A 23,716-nucleotide genomic window follows, 5' to 3' on the forward strand; every position below is an offset into this window, starting at 1 on the left:
TATTTTTTTTTATTGTAGGCCTGTAATTTTTAGGAATAACTCACTGAAATCTGTCCGAAGTCTACTAAACATCCCGGGTATGATAAAATTTGAAACACAAAATCATAAATTATAATTTAATAAATAATCATTAAAAAAAATAATATAATAATAATACATTTAATTCAATAATGTAATCAAACCAAAAACACTGAAATTTGAAATAGAGCGCCAGTTCGCACATCACTGAGCAAAGTCGCAAAATCGTTTTCAGTGTCTGCTGACGAATTTCCCCACGAATCATTATCACTCAATTCTGCAAGTGGTTCTAATTTACTATCTCTGTTCTCTAGCTGGTCTAAAACCGCTTTTGACCTAAAGGGACGCTTTTTGGACGCCATGGACTTTTCTCAGTTTCAAGGCAGAAAGTACAGTAAAAATGCAGGCAGGGCACAGGACAAAGCACTAGGGCCAAAATGTATGTGAAATGGTTTGATACAGTAATGTTTTACTATGTGATTTTCGTGAATTTAGTGAATATCACTTTTAAATTTTTCAAATTTCCCACCGTTCCGTCCCCGTACGCCCCGACGTCGCAGGGAACGGAACACGGAAGACAGATGCCGGCATCGGCTAGAGGACATTGCCGGGGACCCTACAGGAGGGACATCGCGGGAGCGAAGGACAAGGTAAGTGAAGAAGAGATGCCGGAGCAGCGCTGTAGGGTATTCCCGCTTGTAGTGCTGAAACTTTACCCCTAGCTACACTCGGGAATACCTCCAGGGAGGTTAAGTAGCCTTACATTTAGAGAAATTATTTTTAGAAGCTTTGGACTTCTTCCAGGATACCAGTGCCTGGCCTTTGTTTTTCCACCACCATCTGAGTTCAATACTTATTTTACCCGCTGTAGATCATTTAGAATACTGTGTCCAGTTCTGAAGACTTCAGTTACAAAAATAAATCGATAGGATGGAACAAATTCAGCGATGTGCAACAAAAATGGTGAAAGGTTTTAGGGATAAAACATATCAAGAGAGACTTCAGGAACTTAAGTCAAGAGGAAAGAAGGGAAAAGGGAGACATGACTGAAACCTTTAAAAACATGAAGGGGGTGAATGAGGTCCAGGAGGGCAGTATTTTCAATACGAAAAAAGGGAGGAGAGTGCTTACTAATCTTAGAAAGTGTTATTTTACCGAAAGGGTAGTTGATGCTCGGAACAGACTTTCAGCAGAGGTATTGAGTCAGTCCACAGTTAATCCATTCAAACAAACATGCCTGGGACAAACAGATCTAAACCCAGACAAAAAGTATAGCGAAAAAAACCTCACAAAAACATTTAAAATGGGCAGACTCAACGGTCCACTTTTTCTGCTGCCACTCTTCTATGCTTCTATGGTAAAGATTAAACTTTGAAGTAATTTTGAACCACATTTGTCAAGTCATCAAATGTACTGATGAGAGTTTTTGTATGAATGTTTGTAAAACTACTAAAATGTTGACTCTTTTGCAGATACTACCCACTGTTGTACTCAGCTTCTCTCCTTTACGTTATCCCTGCTAAGATACGTCCTTAGCATTGTTTGTAATATGCACAGCATTGGAACAGGCACACTTTTGCTAGGGCAATCAAAATTTAAACAAAGTCAAAAGTTTGCATGAATTTAGTTTATTTGTGAAACAACACTTCATACCCTAACAGGTTCATTGGGAGGATACTGTACATTTTATGGGACTCTTGACATACTAAACTACTGCCTGGTCACATCAAATTCGATCACATTTGTATTTTAACCTCTGCAAAAGGTATTATGTTTAGACATCTCCTTTATATTCACAAAACAGTACCTATTTAGTAATGAAGCTGCTGCCAAGAGTTGCGATCCTTAAGAATGCAATGGAATTTGACAGTATGGTTAGTTTAACAATGTCAAAATTTGATGTTTGAGGTAATATCATAATGTACTTTTAGCAGCTTATTACCTTCAAACACATCTTGTTCCATTTGTCTTTGCAGTTGTCATTGCAGTGTTAAATATACTTAAGTTGACAGGTTCAGTACAGATTTGTACATGCGTTATACTATGTGTTTGTGGATACCAGACCATCACAACTATATAAACTTGTTGTACATCCCATTTCAAAGCAATGGGCATTGAAGGACAAGTGCACCTTTACAAAAAAAATAATATAGGCACATATTTTTGCAGTAAAAAATGTGCATTTATTATTTTTCCCTGCAGGAGCCTGGAAAACATTGCACACCCAATCAGTATATCACTGGTACAATGTGGGCTTCTGCAGATATAACCCTTGGCTTTCAGCCCCTACTTCTGTACAGGCTTTCTGTTTAAAATCTGAAGGGCAAGTCTGAGGACTACGAGAGTGCTTACCATCACCTCTGCAGCCCATTGGTACTACAAGTCCATCTGTTGTGATGGCAGACGGTACATGTAGTTTATTCATTCACAGGAATCAGAGCATTAATGATGTGACTTTGTGGGCGAAGGCCCACATAGCTGTGCTATTTTCTAAAAGTGACAGTGGGTGTGAGGTGAAGAACCCCCACCCGCTGTCACAGAGAGGGGGGGAGAGGAGGCAGGAGCTGGAGCATGTTACATGTTCCACCCTAAATACAGGTGGAATATGTAGCATGTTCCAAAGGTGAACTTAACCTTTAGCATGGAATTGTTTCTTTCCTTTGCACGTGTGTTTGTGGAAATTTGCATCCATTTAGCTAAAGGAGCATTTTTGAGGTCATGGTGGAAATGAAGACCTGGCTTGCAATTGGAATTCTAATTCATTTCAGGTGTTTATTAAGGTTAAGGTCAGGACTCTTTGAAGGTCATTTAAATCCCTCCACATCAAAACTTGTCATATCTTCATTGATTTGGCCGTCTGCACAGGAACACAGTCATGCTGGAACAGAAAAGGGCTTGCCCCAAACTGCTGTCACAAACTTACAACCGCACGGTTATTTTAGGGCTTATTTACACTTGACTAATTTCTAAGGCTTGCCAAACGCCCCTATAGCGTTTGACAAGCGTTAGACAGGCATTTGGGAAGCATTTTTAACGCTCCCCAAATGCTCATTCACACTTGACTAGTTTCTAACGCTTGCCAAATGCTCCTATAGCATTTGACAGGAGTTAGACAGGCATTTGGGAAGCATTTTTAATGCTACTCAGACGCTCCCAAAATGCCCTATGTGCATTTTTGAAGCATTTGATAGGCGTTTGCCAAGCATTAAAACCGCACCACAAACGCCTATAATGAAGTTTAATGGTATTAACGCTCCACAAGCGCCTGCCAGGCATTTGAGGAGTGTCACCATAGACTTGAATGGGAGGCATCAACTCCTCCTGACTGGACATGAGGTGTCAATTTTGCTGCGACGCTAACGCTTCAGTGTGAACAGCACTGTGTGCTGCCATTTGTAGAATTTTCATAAGTGTTTAAAACCGCTTCCCAAACACCTGTCTATCACCTGCTAACAAAGCTAGTGCAAACATAGCCTCTAGCATTTAGCCTGCTTTCATACTTGTGTAGCACATAAACATATAGTCCTGCTGTATGCAGGAATGTAGCCATCTTCTCTTGCGTACTGCTGAGATGGGCTATATACTATGGGATTTGTATTGTGCTTAGAGCAGTGAACATGACCGCAACTAAAGTGCAATGCTCATTCCAAACAGAATGGAAGTGAGGGGGAAAAGGAGAGGCAGAAAAACACAGCAATAAACTATTTCATGAAAAATAAATACAGAGCCATTAAATAGTGGTTCTGAATGAATGGTTTTTGGAGAATAAGGGTATCAGTTAGTGTCAATTTAGCATAAATAAGCTTCTAGGAGTTGTAATTTTGCTTGAAGAAACACTGGAGCGATAACTAGCATTTCCAACAAGTCAGAAGCTGTGGTGCCTGAAATCCTACATTGCCCTGATGCAGTTAATAATCCAGAGAAAGAGGGTGAGGTGTAGGCATTTGGTAATAATTCCAACTGAAAAGGTTGAATGTCCAGTCACATGCAATAATGCTGTCTGAATGTCACTCTCCATCAGTCAATATTCTGTTCCCAGACTGCACAAAGAACAGTCTGGCCAGTGTACAGTTAATAGTACACTATCAGCCTCTGCAGAAATCAGGATTCACTGACTGGCAAATGTCATAGAAAGTTATGACCTAACTATTTCCAAACAGTGAAGCCAGAAACGATCAAGCATTTCCAATAGCAAAGTATCAATTTCAGATTCCATTTTTCTCTGACGTGTCATTTAATGTTAATTTATATTTAGTGTAATTATATCTGTAGCATATTTTAATAATGATTAATTCCATTATCCCTGAATTAGATAATTTACGTAAGCCGCTGTAAAAAAATGCAAGATGTAATTATTGTTTATTTAAAAAAGTATCCCTTAGCGCTTTTGCCTTGCAGGTGTTCTTTTTTATTTAGATATTAGCCTGTCTAATCCAAGCTGACAGCCTTGGTGTGCTACAGAATACTGTTGACTTGAATTTGTGTTTTAGACTCTACATGTTTCTGTAGTGCCAAGGTTGCTTGAAGTCAAAGGCACAAAACTTTAAACAACTGCATTCATATTTTACTAAATCAAATATAAGTTTACAGTACATTTTAGCTCATTCTAATATATAAAAAGTAATAAAGTAACTCTTTAAACACTAATTCATGTAGTTTATCTAGTAAACCAAAATTATAATAATTATAATCTTAGAGATAAGCCATCTTTGAGGGGTCTTTTGCATGCATAAGGATTCCATGGGAGTGAGTGGTAAGATTTCAAAGTCTGACCACATGGGGATTTGGTTAGTATATTAATTCTGTTCTATACTGGAATTATAAAGTTTTAAAGAATTGATATGCTCTAAATTGAGATTTGGATCACTGTTTTTTTCAAGAACTTTGGAGACAATCCCAGTTTGGGTCTATGTGCAGATACAAGGATTGAAAGGACCTGGTGAGGATAACATGGATAGGAACTTGCAGCTTGCCACCCACTCAGAGGGTGGGCCCTCTGAGTGGGTGGGCAAGGTTCATGATGGGGATATGCTTATGACCAATTTACAGTAATGACCCTAATAATTGATGCACTGAACTTTGTTCCAAGTTCCTATTAGCTGAGTGGACACTCCAGCCCTCTACTCTGGAGAATTAGCATCCTTAGAAATTCTTCTTTAGGTTTGGAAGGCCTATGCCACACTTAACCAAATTTTGACAGTGGTCAATGTGTCAAGTTTGTTCTGAGGGAATCCTTCTTCCAAATAAAAGCCCAAGATGCTCTTTGTAATGCAGCAAAGAAGGTTTTAGGTAAGAGAATCGTGATGGTCTGAAAGACACATAAAAATCTTGGAATGTTCATTTTCAGTATGGCTATTCTGAAAACCAGGAAATGTTTGGCTTGAGCCACTTGTACAGATCATGATAGATATCTCCTATGAATGGTGTGTAAGTACAGATATTCCATTGGAAGGTTGCTGTATGCCTACGTATATAATTGCATCCTCGCTCCACAAGAATGGAAAGTTGGTATCACTACTGCCATGAGGAGGGTTAGGTTTAATTCAAATGATTTGGAATAGATGATTTTGAGGTTGGAGCTTTTTTGAAACCCTCCAAGATGTTGATCAAGTTACAAAGCATAATATGAGGAACAATAGTATGTTATTGGCAGAGTTTGTGTTCTCTTTTAGTTTATATCAAAACCCTTTATATCAAGATCTGTGTTGATATGCAAAGATTCTGGCAACCATATTTCCCTTTATGCCCACTGATGCTTGGATTGCTTTCATGTAGTTCCAGACCAACCTGTAAAATGCCCTTTTTGGATTCCATTGACAGGTAAAACTCCTCCTTATTGTGCATAGTAGCCCAACATTGTACGTTCAAAGCTTTTAGGGTATTGTCTTGAGCATCCTTCCTTGATGAAACCCTGTGCTGGTGATATCAAAGAGGGAAGTAAAGATAACTGGTGGTTCGCTAGGATTGTAGCAGTTCTTCTATTTTTAAGGTTAGGTTCTTTATTAGCAGAATAAAATTCACAAAGAATTCAGCTTGCATCCAAATGACACTGCATAATATCTGATATTAAACATTGCAAAGTGTGGATCATAAATTCTCAGGTAGTTTTAACACAAGTAAAAAGACAGATGAAGAAGTTGCTGAAACAATACAACAGAGCACTTAATTTAGCCAGTACTGGATTGTAGTTATTCCTACCAATTGCTAGAAATTTCCTGACAGGAGAACAGAGCAGAATAATAACCTTAGGCCCCTGTTTACTGAGCATGAAACTAAAAAATGCTCAACAAGCAAAAACCTATTGTTTTCAATAGCCCTTGTTCACAGCTGAGCGTCCTGTCACTTGTAGAAAAACACTTGTTGCTCAAAAAAAATACATGAGCTACTTTTCAGGCATAATTGAGCGGTTTTGCCCCCACAGACTTCAATGGAAACACATGAGCTTTTTTCTAGCGTTTGTTTCACACATTTTGTCACATGTTTTGTGCTCAAAACAGCAACACTCAACACCTTTTTAGTTTAAAACGCCTGGAAATTTTTTTGCCAAAAGCTGCAACAATGTGCAATCCTGCACCAAAAAAACTCTCAAAAACGCTTAGAAGCTTAGGTGTGAATGTAGCCTTAGTGTGCTGCTTTCCAATCATTCTCCAATCACAGAGTGTGTTGTCTGAATCACAGGAGCAGCATTGCAGTTTTTTTTGTAGGTAACATTTTATTTTAGCTATTCTTTAGCAGCTTGCCTGAAGTTCATCTTTCATCCTTAAAAGGTAACTCCATTTTTGTGGAGAAGACAATTAGCAAAAAAATTAATAATAATATAGCACATACAATTGCTACAAAAGTCATATTGTAATTGAAGGTTATTAAAAATCACCTTTCCTTTTCAGTCCGCAGTGCTGTAATTTTCTGTAAAATGCAATGCAATATGGCAACTTGGAGGTGTTCTGTACACAGATGGTGTACAGAACGCCCCCAGATAAGTCATTTCCTGCTTGTGTCATTAGCTTACTGATTTTCCCAGAGGTCTGCACTAAGATACAAATCAGATTTTGGCATCCCCAGCAACAAAAATTTCATTTTTGGTGATATACTCCCTAAGGGAAATCACGTCTAAAGGTATGCAGACCTTGCAGTTTTTCTTATTAGAGCCCTGCAGGTGCAGCAGCTGACTAATAATTATAAAACCACTCCCATAGAGATTCACTCAGCACATGTATACAAACAGCTCTTTCTCCAGATTAACAAAAGGTAGGAATCTGCAATGTAGATTGTACCTAATGTACCTAAATCACCAAAAGGGGAGTGTTTTTTTTTTAACAAAAGTGGGTTTACCCTTTAATAGTTGGGTACCTTTGGCATAAGCCTGGGAACTCAGTTCAAACTCCCCAATGTTATTTGGGATACTCACAGTAGAATACTGTGTTTATTTTAAAGCGGAGTTCCACCTAAAAAAAAAAAACCCTGGAGGTATTCCCGAGTGTAGCTCGGGGTAAAGTTTCAGCACCACAAGCGGTAACCCCGCGCTACACTCGGGAATACCTTGCAGCGTTGCTCTTCTGCACTTACCTTGTCCTGCACTCCCGCGATGTCCCTCCTGTAGTGTCCCATGCAATGTCCTCCAGCTCATGCCGGCATCTGTCTTCTGTGTTCCGTTCCCTGCGACGTCAGGACGTATGGGGCGGAACTGGTGGGAAATGTGAACATTTTAAAAGTGACATTGATTAAATTCACTAAAATCTCATAGTAAAACATTACTGTATCAAACCATTTCACATACATTTTGTCCCTAGTGCTTTGTCCTGTGCCCTGCTTAAATTTTTACTGTTCTTTCTGCCTTGAAACTAAGAAAAGTCCATGGCGTCCACAAAGCGTCCCTTTAGGTCAAAAGTGGCTTTAGACCAGCTAGAGAACAGCGATAGTAAATCAGAACCACTTGCAGAATTGAGTGATAATGATTCGTGGGGAAATTCGTCATCAGACACTGAAAACGATTTTGCGACTTTCTCAGTGATGTGCGAACTGGCGCTCTATTTCAAATTTCAGTGTTTTTGGTTTGATTATATTATTGAATTAAATGTATTAATATTATATTATTATTTTTTATGATTATTTATTACATTTTAATTTATGATTTTGTGTTTCAAATTTTAACATACCCAGGACGTTTACTAGACTCTTGCTCGGATAGATTTCAGTGAGTTATTCCTAAAAATTACAGGCCTACAATAAAAAAACAACATATTTCCATGCAAAAAAATTTACCGCTTTGAGCACAGAAATATGGACATAATCAGACCACTAGGGAGGTTAAAATACAACCACTTACCTATTCCTCAGTCCAATGGTGTCGTCACCACCTCTGGTTTCACCGGCCATCTTCTCTCCCTGGCGCCGGCAATTTCAGTGTGGGCACCCGGCTGTGACAGCTTGCAGCTTCACAGCCGGGTGCCCACTGTGCATGCTCGAGAAGCGCTGTGCTTTGTGAATGGCCCCGTAGCCTTCTGGGATCTGTCACGTGTCCCACAAGACTACAGGGAGGGAGACTTCTGCTTCCAATCGCCTAGAAGTGGGAGTGAGTATTCGCTCCCCCCCACTCCCCAAAGGTGCCGATCCTTAATTGGGGGCGGGGGACAAGGCATTAAAGCGGAACTTCCCTTTTTGGGTGGAGCTCTACTTTAACTTTACACGTTTGACTTTGAAAAGTTTACCCCTTTGCGCCTAAGGGTAAAACAAATGTTAATTCCTAAGCACAATATTGCAACTTTGTCATGTGTTAGTAAAACTGTAGATATCATCACAACTATTTTGTGCATCCAGGTGAATGATACATTGTTTTTTTTCAGGACAAATTGGGCTTTCACATTGTGGTAAATGGTAATGGATAGCTCCTGTTTTTTTTTCATTATCAAAGAAAGGCTGGCTCAAAATAAGTTTTAAGTTGGCTGTATAATTTTTCTTACTGCCATAACCTACCACCAAAGAACAATACCACTAAAAAAAAGTTCTATGTGTGTGAAAAAATATTAAAAATTTCATATGGGTACAGTGTTGCATGACCACGCAATTGTCATTCAAAGTCCGACAGTGCTGAATGCTAAAAATTGGCCTGGGCAGGAAGGGGGTAAAAGTGCCCAGTAGACAAGTGGATAAATACCCCTGTAGTTACACATGGGACATAAGATACAGTAATAGATGTCTTGTATGCCAGTGGTTTCACTATTTGACCATGTAACCTGTTTATAAGGTAGGGATCTCACTACATCCCCCACCCTTCCCTGTATCTCTCCCCTAGATTATTTTGTTGGCCCGGATTTTCTTTAAAATGTCATGTTGAGTTTGAGAAATGGTGCAGAGACATATCTGAGACATATTTGCTGTGTACTAACTTTTTATATCATATTGCAGACTCTGTACCAAGCTCTGTAATGATAATGCTGTACTGCGAATGCTGAACCAACATCTCTTAAATAAATAAAGATTATACTAAAAGGTTAAGGCTGTATTCACTCTTTAGATAAATGCATGTCATTTCATGCCCTTCTAATGCACACGTTGGCATGTGCTTTGCTTCGATTCCCTGTTGTTGTCTTTGGGGAAAAAGATCACTGTCATGTGCTAAAGGGAAAATGTAGCTATTTTATACAGTACATGCTATTATAATTATGGTCAGGAATATAAAATACAATTTAACTTCTTGCTGCCCACACGCTGCTCATATGCTTCAATGGGTTGCCAAAGTTTCTGTGCTGAGAGCACACTCACTGAAAGACCAAGTTGTCAAATCTCCTGATCATGTGACCACTGTGACAGCCATTCTGCAGAGCTCTGTAGCTCAAGAGGTTAATAAGTTAGAAGAGTAGAACCGGGCATACATGATTCATTTTTTATTGTTCAACCATGTGGTTGACCAAAAAGAATGAGTCGATTTCCCCATCGACTCTTATGATGTGGATGGGGGAATTTTTCCACCTGAGCTATTGTATTCTGACAACAGCGAAACTTCCCCGCCGTCAAAATACAAGGATCATTGTTTCCGGCTTTAGCCAGCTGCACTGTTGATTTGGTAGAAACCCAACAGGTTGGTCGTATTCAAGTCAATCAATAGATGCTGCAAATTATTTGGTGGCTTACCCAGTAGTAGTTAGGTACAGTTGCAAGAAAAAGTATGTGAACCCCTTGGGATTACGTGGAGTTTTGCATGAATTGGGCATAAAATGTGCTCTGAACGTCATCTAAGTCACAACAATAGAAGAACACAGTCTGCTGAACATAATACTACACAAACATTAGATGTTGCCATGGTTTAATTGCACATAACAGGTAAACATTCACAGTGCAGGGAGGAAAAAGTATGTGAGGCCCTAGCTTAATGACTTCTCCCAGAGCTAATTGGAGCCAGGAGTGAGCCAACCTTGATTCCAATCAGTGTGATGATATTGGATGTGTTGCTGACAGCTGTCCTGCCCTTAAAAAATACACACCTGTTTTAGGTTTACTTGTTTCAAGAAGCACTGTCTGATGTGAACCATGACTCGCAGAAAAGAGCTCTCAGAATACGAGCTACGATCAAGAATTATTGACTTGCATGAGGCTGGAAAGGGTTACAAAAGTATCTCCAAAAGCCTTGATGTTCATGTGTCCACGGTAAGACAGACTGTCTACAAATGGAGAAAGTTTAGCACTGTTGCTACTCTCCTTAGGCGTTGTCGTCCTGTAAAAATGACTGCAAGAGCACAGCGCAGAATGCTGCATGAGGTAAAGAAGAATCCCAGAGTGTCAGCTAAAGACCTACAGAAATCTCTGGCACATGCTAACATTTTTGTTGACACATCTACAATAAGGAAAACATTAAACAAGAATGGAGTACATGGGAGGACACCACTGGGGAAGCCATTGCTGTCCAAAAAGAATATTGCAGCACGTTTGAAGTTTGCAAAAGAGCACCTGGATGTTCCACAGCACTACTGGCAAAATATACTGTGGACAGATGAAACCAAGATTGAGTTGTTTGGGAAGAACACACAGCACTATGTGTGGAGAAAATAAGGCACAGCACACCAACATCAAAACCTCATCCCCACTGTAAAACATGGCGGAGGGAGCATCATGGTTTGGGGCTGCTTTGCTGCCTCAGGGCCTGGACGGATTGTTGTCATTGATGGGAAAATAAATTCCAGAGTTTATCAAGACATTTTGCAGGAAAACGTATGACCATCTGTCCGCCAACTGAAGCTCCGCAGAGGATGGGTGATGCAACAGGACAATGACCCAAAGCATACAAGTAATTCAACAAAACAATGGCTGCAACAGCACAAAATACGCCTTCTGGAGTGGCCCAGTCAGAGTCCTGACCTCAACCCGAATGAAATGCTGTGGCATGACCTTAAGAGAGCGATTCACACCAGACATCCCAAGAATATTGCTACACTGAAACAGTTTTGTGAAGAGGAGTGGTCCAAAATTAATCCAGATCGTTGTGCAGGTCTGATCTGCAACTACAGGAAACGTTTGGTTGAGGTTATTGCTGCCAAAGGAGGGTCAACCAGTTATTAAGTCCAAAGGTTCACATACTTTTTTCCTCCCTGCACTGTGAATGTTTACGTTATGTGCAATTAAACCATGGCAACATCTAATGTTTGTGTAGTATTATGTTTAGCAGACTGTGTTCTTCTATTGTTGTGACTTAGATGACGTTCAGAGCACATTTTATGCCCAATTCATGCAAAACTCCACGTAATCCCAAGGGGTTCACATACTTTTTCTTGCAACTGTACACTATTTTGGACTTGTTCTGTAATGTTAAAGACATTTTACTACTCTGCCAAGCTTCCCAAGCTCAGGGTGGCTTCACAAACTTTCATATTTTCTATTTTGTTATTGGACAATCAACCACTGCTTTGACACATTTCATGGTGATTCAGTTAAGGTTATCGTGTTACCTGGGCAGCTATAAATGCTCATGTATGTTTCTAGTGCTCATCAAAGCTGAGGAAGCTACTTGGATGAATAGCAAAAAAATATCTTCCACATTACATAACTACATAATGACCTGAATAAATGAGAACCTTTGCAGACATCTTTGGTAACATGTTAATTCGGGGGTTTCAGTCTAGTCTTACACACCCCATTCTCATAAGAGATCTCTTTGTTGTATGCTGTTCAGCCTTAAAATGAAAATTGTTTGCAATGTTTGTCTATGTAGTCCTGTCCATTTGTACTGTTACCCCAAATAGTCCCTTTGTCCAATAAAAGTATGTAATGCTGAAGCTAAGGAAATCATTTTGTAAATCTGTAAAATGAAGTTAAAGGCTTTGGTTGTATTCATCCACACTATAAAACAAATATTTAGTATACAGTACTATCAAGTAAAGTGAAAATACTGTGCTAGATTTGCTTTTCATTACTATTTTTATATGGTTAGCATCATTGCTGTTGCAGTATTCTAGTATACACATTTATTTTTAACTCATATTCAAAGCTTGACATGGAAGTAGTAATTTAATGTATAATTGATCTTTATCATGTCCTCATGGGATTCTGAATGGATGGACTTTTTCAGACTGGTTCTTTCAACCGTGAATGTTATCTCTCTGCTTGATTTTATTCCTAGCATTTAAAGGCTGTTTGTTACATACCTGATACATCTTCTGTTTACTTTTATGTAAGTGTACTCGACTATTTCACCCAAAATAAGTCAATTTTTATCTTAAAGCAGTAGTAAACCTGCAGCTTGAAAAAAAAAATTCCTTGCATCGCATACTAGCACATTATGATGGACTTTCCATAAAAAGAAGCTCTCCAGCAGCATGCTGTCACTGATGCAGAGGCTTCCATCTTCACTTGGTCTTCCGTCCAGGTTCGCGAGCTCTGGCTATCTGACTGGCCGAACCGCACAGATTTCACTCCCGTGTATGCGCACAGGAGTCTCGGGCCACAGTACAGTGCTCTGAAGGAATGGTACGGGTATGCCGTTCCTTCACTGTGCATGTGCTGCCTGTCAGAGAGAGCAAATAGCTTCTAAATAGTGCACATTTAGGAGATATTCATTTTACCTACAGGTAAGCTTTATTATATGTTTACTTGTAGGGAAAAGATACAAAAGTGGGTTTACTTTCACTTTAAAGCAATATTAAACCCAAAACCAAAAATGTATTATGTTGCAGCTTACCAATCATTAGGAGTGGTGGCTGCATCATCTCCAGTACTATTGAGACACCACTCCGGAGGAATAAGTACAGGACACAGCAAAAAGCAGCATTGTCAGTCCGGGGAGGATGACAGGGTTAAATGTATTAGCAGATTTGACTATAATAACACATTTAAGCCAAACTCCACCTAACACTGTATATTTAGTTACAGCTAATAGTTTTTTCTTTTGGAATACAAGTTTTAAGTGAATAAACCAACGCTGACCATTTAATTTGCCCCTGCCAGTGTTTAATGGTTTTATCCATGTATATATTTTGCTGGAGAGCTTAAAGTGGTTCTAAAGGCAGAATTTTTTTTTACCTTAATGCATCCTATGTATTAAGGTAAAAAAACTTCTGGGTGCATCTCTCCCCTCAGCCCCACCTTATATTTACCTGAGCCCCATCTCTCCATCGATGTGCATGGGAGCCACTGTTCTCCCACATCTCTCTCTCCTCATTGGCTCACACAGCAGCGGGAGCCATTGACTCCTGCTTCTATCAATTACAGCTAGTGAGCCAATGAGGTGAGAGTGAGGGTGGGGCCGAGCCATACTCTTTGTATGAATGGACAACATCCATTCACAGGAGTGTGGCTCGGGAGTGAGCCTGCTAGAGTGCCGCCAGAGTAAGTGGCTTGATATTGGGGGCACTCCGCAGAGGGGAGCCATAACTGCTCACAGGAGGCTGCTCTGTGCAAAACCATTGCACAGAGCAGGCAAATATAATATGTTTGTATTTTTGTTTCTGTTTTTTAAATTACACCCCTTAGAATCATTTTAAGCTTCTGAACCAGCAGACTTGCTGGCTGGATCACCAGATAGCAATAGAAGAAAGAAAGCCTAAAAAAGGAAACCTCTTATAGCCATCACATCTAAGAACTGATAAGCTGCTATATAATAAATGTTTGCTTTTGAGTTTAATACTGCTTTAGAGGGGCTTAATAATAAAACAAATATATTGCGGCTTACTAGTCCTTACATGTTGTAGCTGTATTAGTTTTTCTTCTTTTCAGGCTTTTTCCCTTCATTTTAACTTGATAATCCTGGCTATCACACCCTTCCTGTCCATTCATGTCTTTGCATTTTCTCCTCTGTATCTATGGGGCAGCCATGTCTATCAGGTTGTACTTCAAAGATGTCTACCTTTGCTCATGTCCATTACATGGTGGATTGATGAGACTAAGTGCTGGTTTACACTGATGCGATTTCTAATGGGACTTAAGAACCGCATGACAAGGGAAATAACATTATTTTCATTGTTGCTGGTTCACATCAATGCGACTCTGTGCAGTGCACTTTTGGAAAAGGTTCCTGTGCTACTTTGGTACAATTTCTGTGCTGTTTGGCTCCATAGACTATGCTAACCTCATCCAAAGTTGCATCAACATCTTACTACATAATCACACTGAAAATTGCCTCAAAATCCCATTGCAGTAGTGTGCACCGAGCCTTATAGTTTAGACCGTAAAGATAAGGTTCTTTGTGCTTTTTTAAGCTTTTTGGAAGTACCAAGAAACACTATGTTTTTGGAAAGAGCTTTCTTTCTATACATTATAAAAATGTTCTTAACCTAAAAAGTGAAAACTAATGCAGCCACTACATCTATGGACTAATAAGCTGCACTATGTAAAAATTTTTTTAGGTTTAGATACACTTTAAGCATATGGATAGCACACAAAACTGATTTAGTAGAGGATTTGAGAATGTTCATACAATAAATGTGTAAATATTTGTTTCAGTTATCAAATTGTGCAAATAAATTACTGTTTTACTAAATTTACCAGCACATAATTGAATAATAGAAGTGAATACTAACATAATTTATTGTGTGCACATTTTTTAATCCTTTTGTAAATCAACTTCAATAGCTGACCATACAATGACTGCATAGCTCATGTCCTAATTTTTGCATTTGTTTTTGGTCATTTTGTTGTTAATTGAAATTTCAAAGTGTATGTAAACTCTAACTGCTCTAATTTACTCCCTGTTAAATATACCAATTGAACAGTTTTGTTATATCTGTTAAAAAAAAACAATAGTTGATTCTGCTAGTTGCCCCTGCTGTATTCATATCAGATATCCATGTCTTCTGCTCTCTGTACTATAGTACAGAACACCTTATGCCTAGGTAGTGAGTAAGAGGAGAGGGGTAACAACACTGTTCCTTCATTAATCCATTACACTGAAAGAGCTGTGTCACCATTGGACAGGAAGTATGTTACTGGCAGGATCACCAGGTGAGACTATAACAAAAAACTTGAAAGAAGTAAACTAATGCAGGCACCACATCTAAGGAAATTAAATATATCATTTTTTTTGTTCTTGGGTTTGGATAAGCTTTTTAAGTATTGGAGATTACCCAACCAAGACTTGTTTTCTCAGTATCGGATAGATCCGGCAACAGTTAGATTTCCAGTTATATTATTATTTTATTGTCTGTCTCCATTTCAGTGATGTTTCCCCCACTTCTTGTCCATCTGACAACATTGTTACTGTGGCATGTTACTGTGGAGTGGAACACTACAAAAGGGGCATACAAAGCAATAACGGGGAAATTGAGGGGTTTTTTTGCCTTTAATTTACCCTTCAAATAAGTGTATCAATTGTACTGTGTCTTTGTTAGAGAGGTTTCCTCTTACTTCCTATCCTGACCTGTTGGTCAAAGTGCACACCTCACCACTTGAACATGAAAATAAAATTTGATTCCTAATGAACATATGTTTTTCTCTTTCCCCATGCTGATTTTGGGGTGGTCTTCCTCTGGCGTATTTCTCAGTACCAGGAGGCCCTTGTGCATATATGTATGTATGTAAATATACATGAAAAAAATTGAAAGTAAAAAGAGAAAAGTAGAAAAAAAAGAATCATATATGAGGAATAGGCCAGAGGAAATCCACTTTATTAGGAGAAAGCTGCAAGGAAGACTATGTCAGAGTTCCATTGAAGAAAAGGCAAAAAAGAGCAGGGAGGAGTAGGTCAAGAAAAAAAGGAATAAAATGAGAAAGGCAGCAGGCAAAATGGATCGGAAAAAGCAGCAGTAAAAGAAGAATAAAAATACTGTAAAATAAATATTACAACATGAGATTTTACTGGAAAATTCAGTTTTGACTAAATAACCAACAGTGAACAGAAGGTTACAATAAGACTACGCATGACTGAGTAAAAATCAGGATAATTGGAATTTAGTGGCCAAAGTTTTCAGTCTTGAGCACTGAACATAGAATAATCAGGTTCTGCAGCTGTTTCGTTTGCATATAACATTTGCTCTGGTCATTACTGCCAACGCTGAAATTCAGTTTCTTCACGCCTAGGAGGTCTGAAGGCTGGTACACACAGGTCAAATATTGTTCTGGTATTGGCCCATTCAACAGTAAATAGCTGGTTCTGGCAAGGAAGGGGGGGGGCAGCCCCCCTGTCAGAAAACTATAGCTCAGTGGGAAGATTTCTGTACTAACATCACATAGCTCGTACAGCGAGCTCCTCCGTTTTTTGTTTTTTTTCAGCCTGCTAGGGTGAACACAAAACATACAACCTGTGTGTACCAGGCTTAAGGAATAGACAGTTTTGATACCTATCCTAATTGTACTGACTTTGTATTGCATTGTTACCAAGTATTCTAGAAAGCCCTTTGGCTCACAAATCGGACTGTGGTGGCTGTGTGACAGATACTCGTTACCAAAAATGACTAGATTATGATTTATACAGAAGTGGATTTTGGTGGTCAACTGCATCGGCGAATACACCTTAAAGAGGATCTTCAGCCCCCCCCCAAAAAAAAAACAAATCCTATAGCTGCTGACTTTTAATAAAGGGACATTTACCTGTCCAGGGATCCAGCAATGTCCTCGCCTGGCTAGCTCTTCACCGGTCTTTGGGTACCACCCCCAAAAAAAAGAAGTGCCCAAAGTTAGAGGAGGGGGGGGGGTAGAAAAGTCGAACTTTCACGTAGGGGTGAAGTTCTGCTTTAAAAGGGAAGCATAAGAATTAGAGAATAACCTGAGGTCAAAGCTGATGACATAGACAGGAACCAAAAGACAAGCCAATTTCAGGGCAGACAAAGCTTAGCTCTCAAGCAAACAGACTGAGGTCTAAAAGAGTAACTGTAGAACCTGAGGATACAGATTGATGAGACTGGATGAAGATGTTCTAGCACATAGCACATCTAGACCCTTGTGTACCCTTTACAGATGGGGTAATTGGATGGATAGATCCTGAAGGAAAAGCCTTTGCACTTACATGAGCTGTCCATCCCCATGGCATTTCCCAGTAACAGTCAAGACAAATGTAAATATTAATGGGGGCTTAGTTACTGAGCGTAAAAAGAATTGTGTATTAAGATGGGGTTAAACCTGTTGCTGTGAACAGGAGAATCCAGCTTGCACGTGGCAGTACTAATGTGGCAGCTGAATAGAGCAGCAAAGGAGTGAACATGGGGTGAGTATTGGGGGCGAGGGTTAAAGAATACTAATTCAGCAGTAAAATTGTAAGATAATCTGTGTGCCGACAACCCTGCAATATGATAAACAGTATCATGAATAATTCACAATGTGAGCCCTTACCCATGAAGAGACAAGTATTCAAAAACAAAGCTACAAAATCAGGATTTGTAATCTCACTGATTAAAAATACAACACTTTATTAGTTGTACAAAAAGCAATCCTAATCCTAACACCTTCCAACACCTAATTATTAAGCTGATCCTGAGTTTTAATGAGTAGTGTCAATTTATTAACCGTAAGAATCTATTACATCATGATTATTTGTTAGAATTCATAAGAAAGCTTCAAACATGTTTACAGAACTGATTCAAAAATCCATGCTAAGTTAAAGTACAGTAGATGTAAACCCATTGCATTTCTTAGTGGACCTTTATGGCAGGATTGCCAGGTATTATTATATTAATGATACATGCAGATTTATTGTGTTAATGTGATTTTAAAGAGTCATTTTCAGTCTTTTTAAATCTGCTGCTTTAAATAATATAATAGTACCTGATGATCCTGCCAACTAAAAATGCAAAGTTTACATCTTCTTTAAATTAAAATAAATTTTTGAATGAGATTATATTGATTGGGTTTACAACTACTTTAAATGCCATCTAATGCCAACTACTCATTCAGAGAAATTCAGGGAAAATTGTACCCATTTCTTGTTAATTGTTGAATAAATGCCCTGTCAATGAAGAATTACCATATAAAGACTGTAATGCAATCTGTATGCTATGTGTGTAGAAAATCTAGAGAGATATTACTCAGGCAGTGTGGAAAGTGATAACTGATTCTATCCATACATTATTTATTTAAGGTACTTATATAGCGCCGTCAATTTACGCAGCGCTTTACACACACACATATATATTGCACATTCACATCATTGTATCAGATACAAACAATCTATGGATCAAAGGTCCAGGAACGTACAGAAGACTGTGTGCATGATAACTAAATACCGGATGTTCCCCACCACCCACATAAATCTTACAAGAGATTTTATTGTAATCTGGTACACCTAGTAATGCTCCTCCATCTCTACATCAACATATACAAAAACCTCAATACATTTAGCATAGGATTTTATGTGAGGTGCATCATAAACAACCAATAAATAACTAATTTACATGATTACCTCTTTATTGATCAATAAAACAAATCTCATTACATATAAAACACAGAATTGATAATAAGCTGATTTGAAATTATTTTTTTTTGTATATGTCGTGAATCTCTGTTCACATCTTCAGGAGTAGATGCAAAAATAACAATCTATAAAATAGAAAATCAATTGCAGAATATATAGCAAACTTGATGAAGTACCAGGGAAAATGTGTGTGACTCGTGTAAATCTCTTTATAATGGGAGAGTTAATCAAAAGGCTGGAGTGCAGCCAATCAGATTTTACATTTTACATTGTATGAAAAATTGTTTCTAAGTTGTGTGAAAAAAATGAAAATAGAAGCTGATTGGTTGCTATGGGCAACAGATTAGTTGATATAGAATATGTCTCAGACACTTTATTAATTTCCCCTACTGTGTACCTACTTTTGCTGGCCTTTAATGGACAGTTTAACAAGTACTATTCTTCTGGGTCATTGGCTATAAGTATTGTACTGCCACACAGCACGATATACATTTCCAGTTTCCCAACAATCTGATGCATGCAGCCTGAGTAGGGTGGCTTAGTCTTAAAACACTTGCCGGGTTTCATGATGCCTATATGCCACTTGGGAGTATGGACTCTCTCTGATTCCGGGGTATGTGGGCGTTCAAGCCCACCCTCTTTGCCTTCGCACATAAGAGGTTAATATACACCCCTTTTGACTAGAACGGTTCAACATTTTGAAAGGCGGGATTTATAATTTAAACATATAGTATATTAATAACAGTTTTGGTTTTGAAGCTGAGCAGCACTCAATACCTGTTTTTTTTTGGTTTTGTTTTTTATAGTTATTCTTATTGTGTATTTGTTCTCAGCAAGTTGTTAGCAAGCCAAGACTGGTACAATGTCCAATGGGAAAATTCTTCATTGGCTTTCTTTTCTATGTAAATTAGTTATAAATCTTTTCCCTTACTATGTTTTTTTGTAGATCTCCCAAGACAAGATGGAAAAGTTGCTTTTGTTACTGGAGGCTCAAGAGGGATAGGATATTATACAGCAAAACATTTAGCTAAACATGGAATGCACGTGATAATAGGTAAGGTACTTTGTTCTACTTGTACTCTTGTAGTCATATTTGTGTTCTTCTGCTGGACAGCATGGTGGCTGAGTGGTTCGTATTCTTGCAGTTTGAAGTTATAAAGTAATTTTCTTCTAAGGACGTTTCTTTCACAACCGAGAAACATACTGGAAGGTTAAACTGCTTCTGAATAATACTGGAGTTTTGTCTCCTGGTTTGTCATGGGCAGTCATCAAAATTGTGAGGAGTAAATAAGTGCTTAAGGTGTTACTAAACCCACAATTGTAAACTCAGGCTGTATATGCAGTGAAGCATGCATGTTATACTCACCTTTATTTGAACATATTCAAAATAGACACTCCACAATGTACAGAAGAGGGAAGATAGCACTCCAACTAACGTGTTTCATGTTGCCAACAGTGCTTAATCATAGCTTATGATTAAGCACTGATGGCGGCATGAAACGTGTTAGCTGGAGTGCTATATTCCCTCTTCCGTACATTGTGGAGTGTCTATTTTGAATATGTTCAAATAAAGGTGATTTTAACTTGACATTTCAACCTATGTGACTTGATCAATGGTGTTCGGGTTTCAGCCTTTCCTTACCTTTGACATGTCACTGAGCACTGAACCTTGTCCTTCTGGGCACTCCAGGTAGGTTGCAGTTCTGAAATATGACAGCACTGGAGGATAATGGGCTCCTGGTAGCTTTACGTTTGATTCTTCTAAAATCTTTGGCAGGTAATTAGCATCTTTTTTCTCAACATGTTTCTTGTGACCCTGTTGACTATTTGCAACAAAACATTTGATGGTCCTGTAATCATGCCCCGATATCTTAGCAATTTCAAGAGTGCTGCAGTCTGAAAAACTTTACAATTTTTGACTTTTCAGAGTCCGTTAAATCTCTTTTTTGGCCCATTCTGCCTGAGGAAAAGAAGCTGTCTAATAATTATGCACACCTTAATATAGGGTGTTGATCTCCTTAGTCCACACCCTTCCTCATTATACAAATACACATCACCTAAAATGCTTAAATCCAATAAGCATTTATATTTATACCGCTTGGAGTTGGACAATATGCATAACAATGATTATTTGGTCAAAATACTAGCTTGCCTATTAATTGTGCACACAGTGTATACAATGCTGCAAAGGATAATCAGAGACTGTAGATACGGGTGTGGTTGGAGATGGGAACATGCTGCAAATGTGATTGGAAATGGGAAAATGCGCAAAAGACTGAGAATCAGGATATGTTAAAGTGGTATTAAACCCAAGAACAAAGGCTGAATTTTTGTACCTTCCTTTATCAGGCCAAGCTGTTCAGACAAAGTAGCAGTTAGAGGGTTGAGACAAACCATGTATTACTGACAGGGGTGCTTACAATGACCAGCTTGTATTCATTTGTGTAAAACCTTTATCCAAAAAAAGGAAATATGACTGTTTGCTGTAACTGCTTATAAAGTGTTAGCTGGAGTTCATCTTCAATTTGTTAGTCAAGTCCATCTAAATCTGCTAATCTACCACTACCCTCTCCCTGGACTGACAATGCTGATATCTAAAGATGTCAGCTTTACTACTTCATCCACAATGCAGATATCCTAAGACAGAAAATGTGCTACTGGCTGGATGACCAGGTGAAATAAAGGAAAAAAGAATAAAAAAAAGAAAATTAATGCAGTCACCACATCGGATTGGTAGGCTGTTATATGTTAGGTTTTGGGTTTAATACCACTTTAAATGTGACTGCTAAAGATCACTTTAGCACTTCTTACAGCACCTTAAAATTACTGTCCCAAGCACCAAACATACATTAAATTACTTAACTGTCACAGGCTACACACCAGGGTCTTAGAGCAGTGGTTTTCAACTTTAATGAGACCAGGGCCAGATGAATTCTTCCAAAACCTTCCATGCCCCAATATTTAAAGAAAAAAACAGTTTATACGCACACAATAAAAGTATGGAAATACAAAGTATGTAAATGCTGAAAGACTTTAGATAGGGCTATGCACTATGGTGAGGGAATTGGGGTTCTGGAGGGCATTAGGGGGCTCTGCAGCAGGCTTGGTGGCCCTGTAGTGAATGAGGCTTCTTCAGGAAATTGGGGGAAACTGTGGGGGATGGGGTCTCTCCAGGATGCTGGGGGCTTTGTAGGGGCACTATAGGAGACTGTAGGGCCCTGCTGGTGCTAGGTAATACTGTTGGAGGTTGTGGGCTCTATGGGGAGCCTGGAGGCCCTGCAGTAAGCGTGGAAGCATTGGAGGGCACTGTGGAAGGTTGGGGGGGGACACTGTGGGTGCTGAGGTCTCTGAGGGGGTCTGTAGGCACTGTGGTAGGTTGAGGGACACTGTGGGACAATATGAGAGGTTAGGGGGCACTATGGGAGTTGGATGGCACTGTGGGAGGTTAGAGGATGTGCAGCTGGCTGGAGGCCCATAAGGATGGAGGCTGTGGCCCAGCAGCAGGTCATGGCCCAGTGATGAGAATCACTGCTCTAGAGGGAGCATGAAATGGTGTTTACAGCTAAGAAGACATTCAAAAAATCTGCATCAATCTACCCTGACCCATGGTACATACTGTATTACCAAAGCAATTCTAACTAGGAGAGAAAAGGGCATTTTATACCAATATTTGAGTAGACTGTATTATATCTATAGCACACACCAAGAATTAAATTTATTTAGGGCATAAATAGAACTGTGCAACAGTTGTGAACATTTCATTGCAATTCAGTAAATAAACATTCAGTTCATCCATTACAGCAGGAAACAATGAAGCTGATGGCAATGAAGCGGTGAGACAAATACAACAAGACACCCTGAATGAGAAAGGTATGCATTTTGTATGAACTCGCTAGCATGAAAGCATAGCAGCTAAAGGAACACTAGCTGTATTAGTAATACTGTTTAGTGGACCATAAGGTTTAGCTGGCTGGGTAAGTCATAAATAAACATTTCAATCATTTTATATTTTGAAATTAATTTATTTGCATTTATTTTGTATAGCTTTTCTTTTAAAAATGATTTGCAAATGCATTAGCAGTACTACTGATACATCTGCGCCTTTTTAGATTGTGACTTTGGAATTGATAAACACACATGATTCATGAATAGCAGAATAAAAACAACCTGAGAAACCAGATTAAACTGAGAAAGTAAAGCTAGCTAACACAGTCTTTACTAATAGGGGCCATTTCTATGTTTGCTGCATTTTCCTTGCTCCAGTTGTCATATATTCAAAAGGTAAGTAAAGGTACTTTTTGGATGGAGTAGAGAATGGTCAGAACACCTGTCAGTTTTCATTTTGCCCACCTGTGGCCTTTTCAAGGGACCTTCACTTCCTGCACTGTAGACACAACAGAAGGTGAGACTTTCTCTCTAAAGTGTGGAAAATACCCTCTTAGACAGTTGTCGTCAGTGTCCCCATCAGAATATTTTCTCTTTATTCCTGTTCTGGTTACACCTCAAACTGTTGATTCTCCTTACTTTCAGTTGCCAAAAGAATAAATCTCTCTAGCAGAGACACATATGGCAATAAAAACTTGACTTGGGTTCTAATCCTTCACCACTCTATGCATAACTGAAAATAGAAAAAAAAACTTTTGCAGCTTTGTAACACTGGGGTAGAGCAAGATGGGGCCCAAGTCAGCACGTACTGCATTACCTACTGATTAGAACTGTTTGCACTGATTACCGCTAAGGTACATTAGCACATGTGACTGTTTTTCATTCTGCTTTTTAATAAAATAGTTTTAACTGGCATACACTATTGAAGTATGTTGGTTCCTCTTTCATATATATCAATCTTTGGGGAGACGGTTACATGTGAAAGGT

General features: G+C 38.9%; 1 protein-coding gene across 4 annotated transcripts in view; it reads left to right on the top strand.

Moving 5' to 3' along the window:
• The window catches only part of DHRSX (dehydrogenase/reductase X-linked), a 615,232-nt gene that overhangs the window by 232,648 nt on the left and 358,868 nt on the right, over nt 1-23,716 (top strand). For 3 of the 4 annotated variants that reach the window (XM_089683843.1, XM_089683840.1, XM_089683842.1), the window contains exons 2-3: nt 19,791-19,898; nt 22,646-22,714. In XM_089683843.1, the coding sequence (XP_089539969.1) occupies nt 19,883-19,898; nt 22,646-22,714 (85 nt within the window). In that variant the 5' untranslated portion in view covers nt 19,791-19,882. Of the gene's footprint in view, nt 1-19,790; nt 19,899-22,645; nt 22,715-23,716 lie in introns of those variants that run through there. The other variant, XM_089683841.1, reaches the window with a different exon arrangement.

This window comes from Staurois parvus, unplaced genomic scaffold (genome assembly GCF_062004578.1).
Source record: "Staurois parvus isolate SC_StPar_1 unplaced genomic scaffold, SC_StPar_1.0 ptg000324l, whole genome shotgun sequence".
Classification (NCBI taxonomy): Eukaryota; Metazoa; Chordata; class Amphibia; order Anura; family Ranidae; genus Staurois; species Staurois parvus.